The 11,084-nt window shown below is 42.2% G+C and overlaps 1 protein-coding gene across 2 annotated transcripts in view; it reads left to right on the forward strand.

Moving 5' to 3' along the window:
• The first annotated feature begins 569 nt into the window (after window positions 1-569).
• LOC118417794 (inositol monophosphatase 1-like) overlaps window positions 570-11,084 on the forward strand; it is a 19,849-nt gene continuing 9,334 nt past the window's right edge. The window contains exons 1-3 of one of the 2 annotated variants that reach the window (XM_035823516.1): window positions 570-712; window positions 9,814-9,887; window positions 10,704-10,837. In XM_035823516.1, the coding sequence (XP_035679409.1) occupies window positions 9,828-9,887; window positions 10,704-10,837 (194 nt within the window). In that variant the 5' untranslated portion in view covers window positions 570-712; window positions 9,814-9,827. Of the gene's footprint in view, window positions 713-3,320; window positions 3,402-9,813; window positions 9,888-10,703; window positions 10,838-11,084 lie in introns of those variants that run through there. The other variant, XM_035823517.1, reaches the window with a different exon arrangement.

Raw genomic sequence — 11,084 nt, forward strand, 5'->3', positions numbered from 1 at the left:
CAAAGACAGAACTTTGTCTAAAGCTAAAAGCAATTATACAAGACTAAGGCTGACATTTCCAAACAGGTGCCCGACCGGATAGTTTGCGGGAAGGAAAAATATGATATAGATTTAGTTTGGCCCCCTGTACCCTGGTATTACAACCAAATGACCAGAGGTGCCTTGAACATATGCCCATATGGTTTCAATAATACTTTTGGTATACATGCTTAATCTTGAGATTTTGGGTCATTTTTTACCATAAAAGTTCATTTTTTGCACCCTGGTTTTACAACCAAATAACCAGTTATCATCATCCAGGCGTGCTGACCAGTACTGCAAGCAATTTGTAATAGTTCACTTTTATCTATTCTCCCTGGAGGAGTACATGTAAATTAGAGGAGTGATTTTGTAACTAGTGTAATGGAGATGGCTGAAATATGCTGTATTTGCTCTCGAGCAAATATTGTCCTTTCTAGCTAGTGTACTTAACTTAACGTTTCATTTTTCGTTCCCACAAACATCCCGAAACCCGAAATGTGACCCCAACGACGTGAACAGCTAGTGACCGCTAGTGCCCTCGGTGAACTTTGAACTTGTTGTTGATGGTTTGAGCTTCATCCAAGGTCGTAACAGACATACATCGGGTTCTTTCAGTAGTGTAGAAAGAGGTGGATATTTTTGTTGAATACTCTGCAAGTTTAAGATCGTATCGAGACCGTTCGACCAACAGGTATGTAATGTGTGGCCGTGGGTGGGTGGGGTGGGGTGGAGTGGAGTTGGTTGGGTGGTTGTTTGGTGTGGGTGGTTTGCGTGTGGGTGTGTGGGTGGGTGTGTTGGTGGGTGTGGGTGTGTCGGTTGGTTGGGTGGGTGGTTGTTTGGTGAGGGTGGTTTGCGTGTGGGTGTGTGGGTGGGTGTGTTGGTGGGTGTGGGTGTGTCGGTTGGTTGGGTGGTTGTTTGGTGTGGGTGGTTTGCGTGTGGGTGTGTGGGTGGGTGTGTTGGTGGGTGTGGGTGTGTCGGCTGGTTGCTTGTGTGTATGCAATGGTGCAAAACGCTTAACTGTTGAAGATACTCAGGCTTTATCGTTGCATAAGTATCTCGGAACAACTCTTGATCGTGTCGGAAATTCTGGAATTTCCTTGGTTTATCAGACGAAACTGTAACTTGTCCCTTATATCATACGTTATGTGAATACTGCAGCTGTTGTAATCTATGGTATCAGTCACTACATTATAGATCGTTTTCATGTGACGTCACAGTCGCGTTCGGACGTTCGAACGGCCATGTTGGATGATAAGCTGCTCGATCGCCACACAGCTGTGTGTTGCACGGGGTGGACCCGTATGTGGATATAACTTTTTTACCTCCATGAAATGTCATGGAGGTTATATTTTACCCCGCGTTTGTGTGTGTGTTTGTTTGTTTGTGTGTGTGTGTGTGTGTGTGTGTGTGTGTGTGTGTAAACAAAATAACTCAAGAACGGCTGGGTGGATTGGTTTCATACTTGGTGTGTTGGTATTGTGTGATGAAAGCTGGAAATGATTAGTTTTTGGGCCCCCTAGCGGCTTCCCTTGTTACTGCAGCGCAACTTCCGGTTTTGCTATCTCGGTGTTCTGAACAAGCTACGACCACGATTTTTGAGTATTAGATAGCTCCTGTGCTCAGGAAAAAATGACATAAGTTTGAGCCCCCTAGCGTCTAGTTTTGGGATAGCAGGGGCATTTTTGTCAAAAACTTCTGAAGACGATAACTCAAGAAGGGAACAACGAATTTTCATGATTTTTGGTATGTAGGTACCTTAGACAATGTTGTACAAGATAAGATACTAATTATGCAAAATAGGAGTACATTTGCATAATTAATGAGAATATTCTATCATAGCAGTTTTCTCAATGTATCTCTTGTTCCAGACATGCTATGGTCCTGACATTTAAGTGGTAGATAGCTTTTAGTGCCATGACAAAGTGGGGCAAGTTTCAGCCCTCTAACATTTAATTGTGGAACTGCAGGGGCATTTTTGTCAAGACACTCCAAAGAGGATAACTGCAGAAAGGAACGACGGATTGCCTGCATTTTACGCATGCAGGTAGCTTAGGCAAAGATTTTCATAATGATATACATGTTATGCAAATGAGGACTTAATTTGCATTATTAATGAGGAAATTGTATAATTCCATTGTTTTTAATAACTGGACTTCAATAAATGTAACACATGGTAATTATGATAGGCGGAATGTTAGCAGATACCAAATATGGTAATGAGGAACTTATTTGCATAATTTATGGCAAAATCGCAAAACCGCTTTATGATTAATAATGGGATTTTATAATTGTGACATGTGTACGTTTTTCAATGATGAACAACACCATGCATAAATTATGTTAATGTGTTAGTTAATTGCATGAAATTTACGAAAGCTCTAAATTTACATGGAGGTATGAGGTCGCCGAACTCTAGTTTTTATTATTATTTAGAAACGGCTGGATGTTTGTTGTGCTAACTGCGAGTTCCATGAACACAGGATTCAGCCTACTCGCCGTTTCTACCTAACAACACTAGTTACAGTCCATCCCTTTTTTTAGCTCGATTGAATCACTCTTCTGGCGGCCCGCCAACATGGGCCCCGGTGTGGAGTTTGCTCATCTGTGATCAATTGTTAGAAATTTAGTCGATTTTGTGCACATGAATATGTGGTCTTTTAGAAAATAGCACTCTCCTCTGGAGGGAAATAGTTTCATTAGAGTCATTTTATGGAATATGGCGCATTTACATTTCATTATTCCAGTTATTTGCACAATGAGCATATACGTTTCCCGCGTCGATCAGCGGTTGAACTTTTTGCGTTAAGTCAAGCGTAGAGACAGCGATTCGTCAATTGTATGTTGTCAGTTTGAGAATCATAGACATACGTCGTGGGGCATAATTTTTTCCAGCGATTCGTCAATTGTATGTTGTCAGTTAGAGAATCATAGACATAAGTCGTGGGGCATCATTTTTCCCACGCGAATCGTCAATTGTATGTTGTCAGTTTGAGAATCATAGACATATATCGTGGGGCATCATTTTTCCCAGCGATTCGTCAACTTGTATGTTGTCAGTTAGAGAATCATAGACATAAGTCGTGGGGCATCATTTTTCCCAGCGATTCGTCAATTGTATGTTGTCAGTTTGAGAATCATAGACATACGTCGTGGGGCACGATCGCTGTCCTGGGCTTCCTCGCGTGCCGGGATTGGATAACCCACGTTTTCTGACTACTAGTATATGGTCGTGAAATCGGGCGTTTGCTCATTTGCATTTTCGTGACGAGACAAATGCGACAGTAACCGGTTAGACAGCATCTTCAGGCAGGGTGTGACACGGGCAGGTCAACACTGCAAGCTTGAAGGTCACTAACGTTGTCACCAACTTAGTCTCACAGGTGGGAATATATTTACTGTGTAGATTCTCGGTGAAGAAACGGTTAGCGTTACTTTAAAAAGCTTCATAGCAGTTACCACACATATGTGTAGCTATTGCGTTGTAGGAAACATGTACTGATGTCTCCTCCTGATTAAAACGACCAATCCTTACCCTCAGGGAATTCTTCTGGTTTTCATAATGGCGATACGCTCGAATGCTTATCTTGTTCTCAGTTTAGCGTATTTTGGGGGAGAATACAATAACGTTACGGTGTCGAGGTTATGTACAAGTTGGTAGGGTTAAGACGTAGTCCAACTTTGTCGCAGTATGGCTGAAAATACGTAGTTTGGGTTGTTACATTTTGCACTAGGTGTGTTTACACAATCTCTCGCTGGCTGGGTTTAATGAGGGGGCGGCAACTGTCGGGCTAGGAGAGCGATAATCATTGTAGTCAGGCCATGGTTACTTACGACGTAGTTGAGTCAGACCGAACTTCAGACACGTACCCTGGACCGAAAGTCAAGTCGTATCGAAGCTCGTTGTGTGAACTTCGTGGGAGTTCGCCAAATTACTTCTCGCCTTGTCAAACTACGTCGTAGTTGGCTGAAGCACGCCGTAGCTCAGTTTTGACCGGAGTAGAAAACCATAATTGTCATACGGAGTCAGAGGCGGAGAAGCGCCAAATCTTGCCCCTTGTGAGGCAAGCGGATAGTGGGGGCAGTTGCATGGTAATGGGGCACTTTATAAAGTTCGTGCGAGCGTGCCGTGTGGGGTCTGTATACGTAGCTAGTCTAGTCCTCCGCGCGCAGCCTATATGATATGAGTGTACATAACGTTATATAGTCACGTAGCGGTAAAAGATGTCCGGGTATCGACACCAGCGTTAGATCGTTGAATGCCTTGTCTCTTAAAGGACAGCATCAGAAAATCCTGAAATCATTATTTTCCAGTAGTTTACTCATTAAAAAGTTGATGTACGTCAATTTTTACATTGATCCGCCTAATATGACCCTGTAGACACGTTTGAACTTCGCGCTCTCCTCCTCTCTCCCGCCGGGCTGGGCCATGACGTAATGGCCCCGTGCTGATCGTCTGACGTCACGGATCCGAAACTTCTGGCCAGCCATTACCATTTTGCTCGGTGAACCTCGGTCCTCTCAGCGGTAAATAATCACTCCACCATTCTGGAGTTTAGTCCGCTGTTGTTGACAATTACCTTCGTAGACCTGTAAGTCGCGTTGTGAGCTGTCTACGAAGCCACAGTCCCCGGGAGACTGAACATGAATGAGCTTGCCTGCACGTAAACCGCGCGGCGACGGAACGAAATCAAAACAATGGTGGTGGGGGAGGTTCACGCACCGTGCCATTCTGGACTGTTTAATACAGGAGCGAGTTCGAGTCAGTTCTTACCTTCTCCTTTCCGGACAGCACATCGATAATTACACGTAAGCTTCCACGAATTAGGGTTGAATTTACACTTGTCCAACTAACATTGACTTTAAAAAAAACCCGAGTTTTCGTGACATTTTTCCTCTGACAACATACCCTTGATCGCTACATATCGAACGATCCCGTTTTCGTGCCCAAACTGATAGCACCAAAACTTGACAGACTCGAGCGATTTACGCCGCGCCTTTCACTTTATTTTCTGTTTCTGAGGAAATTATCTGGACTGGCTGGTTTTTATTGTAGCTTTGGCGGAGATTGTTGGGTGTTCAATCAAAACAAATCACGGACTCTGAAACAAAGCCGATCATTTCGGGCCATTCACCATGCCGGCCTGTGTACGATGGAAGCACGGAGAGCAAATAAATAAGTTTTACAGATTTCCGAAGAATGATGATCGCAGGCTACATAAGTGGCTAATCGCTGTGAAGCTTCATATCAAGCCGTCATGGACAATTGACAAAATTCGTCAAAATTGCCATGTGGCGCGTGGATCTGCTCTGACCATTTTTCACCTGACTGTTGTTATGACGGTGTTTGGGCGCGAAAACGGGATCGTTCGATATGTAGCGATCAAGGGTATGTTGTCAGAGGAAAAATGTCACGAAAACTCGGGTTTTTTTAAAGTCAATGTTAGTTGGACAAGTGTAAATTCAATCCTAATTCTCGGAAGCTTACGTGTAATTATCGATGTGCTGTCCGGAAAGGAGAAGGTAAGAACTGACTCGAACTCGCTCCTGTAACAGTCCAGAATGGCACGGTGCGTGAATCTCCCCCACCACCATTGTTTTGATTTCGTTCCGTCGCCGCGCGGTTTACGTGCAGACAAACTCATTCATGTTCAGTCTCCCGGGGACTATGGCTTCGTAGACAGCTCACAACGCGACTTACAGGTCTACGAAGGTAATTGTCAACAACAGCGGACTAAACTCCAGAATGGTGGAGTGATTATTTACCGCTGAGAGGACCGAGGTTCACCGAGCAAAATGGCTGGCCAGAAGTTTCGGATCCGTGACGTCAGACGATCAGCACGGGGCCATTACGTCATGGCCCAGCGCGGCGGGAGAGAGGAGGAGAGCGCGAAGTTCAAACGTGTCTACAGGGTCATATTAGGCGGATCAATGTAAAAATTGACGTACATCAACTTTTTAATGAGTAAACTACTGGAAAATAATGATTTCAGGATTTTCTGATGCTGTCCTTTAAAGCATATGGATCAAGACCTATTATTGCAACTTTGTCCTGATATCTGAGCCTTGGCTACATCACTGAATGAATAACAGTACGGAGATAAAACAGCACACTTGAACCCTCAAGTAACTTTTTTTTTTCTTTATTGAAATACGTGTAAGAATACAAATAAACGGACGAGGACTAAGTGACGGCGGACTCAAGTTACATTCAACTTATATTAACGCCGCCACTTATACAAGAATTGAAAATAATAAATTATACAGGACAATAATAAATAGATAATTACATATGTATGAACAGTGTGCGTGAGTCGATCTCCCTTACTGGAGTAGAAAACAAAAACAAAGAATTATACTTGAATCTAAAAACGATTTGTTGTTGCAATGTACACATGTGTTGCTTCTATAATTCTGCAATTGACATTGAAGGAGCAGAAAGAACTACCTTGTAAAATCAACATTTCTTTGGCATTATTTGCAAGACTGTGGAAATCAAGTATATGTACAAGTAACCCAGAGAGTTTGCCGATGAGAACTGAGCGCTGGTAATTATAGGTAGGGCAGTGCAAAAGGTAGTGTGAAATAGTTTCGAATGGACACCCGCAGCTGCAGGCTGGGCTTGACACAAGACCCCGCGTGAAAAGACTATAATTCAAGCTGCAGGTGCCCATACGAAGTCGTGAAATGAGAATGCAAGAGTGTCGAGACCCGAAGCTGAAATGGCTGAATTTGGGAGGGCGTATCGTTTTAAAAAGATGTTCTCGAAATTTCGAGAAATCGAGTGCACGAAGAGTTAAGTCCAAGTTGTTCCAAGCAGTGATGGAATATGGAGTAAAGGACTTTCCAAAGCGGTCAGTCGAAAATTTAATAGGTCTCAAGTTTCTGCTGTTTCTCAAATCATAATTACATATCACCGTAATTGCATAAGGGATTAAAGTGGTAAGGTATTCACGAGTCAGTCCGTTAACAATATTGTGAAATAGTAATAGGCGGTGAATATGACGCCTGTCGGACAATGACTCCCAGCCGAGTTCTTTACGAGTGGCAGAATATGATGACCCTTTTATTGCACCGGTTACAATGAGGGAGCAGTGATACTGAATTCTTTCGACGAGATTTGATTCCTCAATTGTGCACCCGTGCCAAACAATGTCAGCATATTCTAACAATGAACGTATAAAGGACTTGTATATTTTTTCTAGAACCTGACGGGATAATTTAAATTTTAAAACACTAAATAATTGGACACTTTTAGAGGCTTTGGTGACAATGCTTTCAATGTGTTGATGCCAAGACATATTGGAGCTAAAAATAACCCCAATATGCTTGTGACTAGAAACTGACTTAATCATGGTTTTATTAAGAAAAAGAGGGGGATGGACCGGATAAAGTCTTTTGGAGGTAAAGCACATTTCTTCAGTTTTAGCAGGGTTTAGTTCCATTAACCAATTGGTGGACCATAAATGAATCTTTTCCAAATCTGAATTAAGCGAAAGTGCGTCGTTAATTGGGTTATCAATAACTTGGAGCAGAGAGCTATCATCAGCAAATAACATAGGCTGGGAGGCAAGTCCTTCAACAATATCGTTAATGTAAACTAAAAAAAGTAAAGGGCCCAGAACAGAACCCTGGGGGACGCCGGCAGAAATGCCGCACCAGTTTGACGACTGGCCGTCGATAACGACACGTTGAAATCGATTTTGGAGGTAACTATATAACCAATTTATAAGGGGGCCTTCGATACCATTTTTTTGTAACTTATAGACTAGGCCTGTATGCCATACTTTGTCGAAGTCCTTTGAGAAATCCAAGAAAACAGAACGAACCTCCCTCCCCGAGTCCAATGCTTCAAGAATTACATGAGTAAAGTATACCAATTGTCGTACAGTGGAATCACCACGTATAAAACCTGATTGTAATCGATAAAGAAGGCTGTTCTGTGTAAGGTGGTTGTACAAATGTTTGTAAACTATTTTCTCAAGGACCTTTGACAAGGAAGACAACAAAGAAACCGGGCGATAGTTGCATTTGTCCTGGGGGTCCCCCTTTTTAAAGATAGGAATAACATTAGCATACTTCCAAATTTCAGGGAAAGTTCCGTGACACAAAGACAGATTGAATACATAAGCTATTTTATCAGCAATTAGGGGCGTAATAACTTTGAGGAACCGATTATCAATGTTGTCTTGACCATGGGCCTTATGAATGTCTATGTTACCTACAAAAAGACAAACTTCCTCAGCTGAAGTAGTGATTTCGGACAAACGTTGATCCGTAAGGTAATAAAATGGTGGCAGAGAAGCATTTGAATCATCAACAGTAGACTGTGACGCAAAATATTTGTTAAGAAGTTCTGCCTTTTCTGTAGAGTCTAGAATAAAGGAACTACCTTCTTTAAGAGGAGGCATAGTGGACGTAACTTTTGGCTTGTAAAAATACTTAACAATATGCCACCACTTCTTACCTTGCTAGCGCCGTTCTGTGTTCTATTCATCCAAGTTATCATCCAGATCACCGCAAAGCAAATTCGTCATCTAGCTGCCGACAGAAGGTCTTGGAAGAAACTTACAGTCGCCTGCTCCGCAGCCGACCGATGATGATGATGATGATATCATCCAACATGGCGCCCACGCGTGACAAGGCAGTTTTCGAACGTTCTGTGAAAACGATCTATTACTTTCATGAAATATCCATGGCGGTTATATAAATTTTCACTAGCGGTTGTGTGTCTGTGTGTCTGTAAACAAGATAACTCAAGAGCGGCTGAATGGATTAGTTTCATACTTGGTGTGCTGTTGGCGTGTGATGAAAGCTGGAAATGATTAGATTTTGGGCCCCCTTGCGGCTTCCATTGGTACTGCAGCGTAACTTCCGGTTTTGCTATTTTGTGTTCTGAGCAAACTATGACCGACGGAATTCCATCATTTTAATCCTCATGCAGGTAGCTTATGCAAAGATGTTCGTAATGAAATACATGTTATGCAAAGTGATAATACTTAATTTGCATTATTCATGAGGAAATTGTATATTTTTGTTTTCCGTAACTCCACTTCAATTAGATTAATGTAACACATGTGATTTGTGATAGGTATAAAATAAGCAGCTTCTAAATATGCAAATGAGGAACTAATTTGCATAACATGAAAAATGGCAAAGATAAACGTTTAATGATTAATCGTGGTAATTCATACTTGTACTCCTGACATGTGTAGTTAGTCAAAGATGAAAAATCACCATGCATAAATCATGTAAATGTATGAGCCATTTGCATCAAATTTACAAAAGCTCTAAATATTTCATGGAGGTATGAGGTCGCCGACCTCTAGTGTTTTCCTACGTTAACTGTAGTGAGAGGTAATAGATTGTACTGTTGTGTCGCTCGTGCCCTGCTTGGTGAAGTTTGATCAGCGGTCCAAAGGTTTACGTGTCCTTGCTTTGAGGCAGATATACAATGTCATATAGTTTATGTTTACACAATCTCTCCTTGGCTGGGGTTAATGACCCCCTCCCCAAGGACTAGGGCGGCGGTAATTGTGGGGCCGCCCGCTAGGAGCGCGATTTTAGTCAGGCTAGATAAACATGGGGCCTAAGAAAAACGGTGTGTTTCCAACTATGATCCTGAAAAGATAGGGTTGGTAGGTAGGGATTTTTTCTTATTTTACCTCTTTTATTTTAGATCTGGGTTGAAGTGATGCAACAGTTTTACAATGCAAAACTGACATGCATTGGGACTTAGCTACTTTAAACACAATGAGTTAAACAAATAAACTAATGATAAAATCTCCGCACCAGGGAACGTAGCGAGGATGGAGACCTGGGATGAATGCTTCCATGCCGCCGTGGATGTGGCGAGAAAAGCAGGGGAGGTACAAGTATATGTTCTATCATTCTACAAAATATTAGATATGTCACATGTAAGAACAATGTACTATTATGGAAAACATCTCACTTATTGATCAGCAAAAAAAACGCATAGCGATAGAAATCGCTATGATAATAGAATAACTATGTAAAATACACTCGCATAATTCACCAGGAGCCAATATACCGCCACCTCAAAAAACGTTTGTTATAGAGGCCTTCTCAAGATTGTCTTCAACACCTAAATTTCTGAATTGTATTACATTTAGGATATTTAACATTCGGTGTTCAAGACAATTTTGGGAAGACCTCTATACTAACTTTTTTTGATGTGGCGGTATTATGGCACCTGGTGGAATTATGATGTTACTAGTATATCTTTACTGTGGGCCAATAAGTGTCTAAAATAAAATAAAAACTTAACTTCTTAGACATAGAAACAAATAAGATTTAACCTTACTTGATATGCCTTTTGTCATGAGTTAATTATCAAGGTTCAACACGTTGATATTCACATCCTCCTACGCAGGGACATCCATCAGCGAAACCGCCTGTCTGGATGTACCCTGCTTTCTCAACCGTCACTCTTAGTCCCCGTGGGCGTCGCCACTAACCAGCTGTCAGCCAATCAGAGAATGGGCCTTTTAGTTTTCAAAAGGGATCTCGCATATATAAGGGTTAGGTCATTAATATCTATAACATCCATAAGCAGGGCGGTCAGGAACTAAAGGGTGACGGTTGAGAAAGCAAGGAACATCCAGACAGGCGGTTTCGCCAACGGAGGATGAAAGTTCAATGATTTTGTACTACTATACTTGTAGGAAATCAAAGTTGCCTTCAGTAGTGAGAAAAGAATTCAGACCAAATCCAGTGCTACAGACCTGGTGACAGAGACTGACGTAAAGGTGGAGAACATGATCATCTCCACACTGAAGGAAAAGTTTCCAACACACAGGTGAGACAGTTACATTTAAGTATTCATGACCCGCCCCGAGGTGTATACGGTGCCATAACGCCTGGGCCTTTGCTATAACCACCGAATAAAACCACCGAGTGAGCGAAGTCTTCTGATTGGTCCGCGGCGCCTGGCTATATGATAATAAAGTGGTTAATGCCCCGCCCCGAGGTGTATATGGTGAGATAATCCCTGGTCAGGTGCGATAACCACCGAATAAACCACCGAGTGAGCGTAGCGAACGAGG

This window comes from Branchiostoma floridae, chromosome 6 (assembly GCF_000003815.2).
Source record: "Branchiostoma floridae strain S238N-H82 chromosome 6, Bfl_VNyyK, whole genome shotgun sequence".
NCBI classification, from domain to species: Eukaryota; Metazoa; Chordata; class Leptocardii; order Amphioxiformes; family Branchiostomatidae; genus Branchiostoma; species Branchiostoma floridae.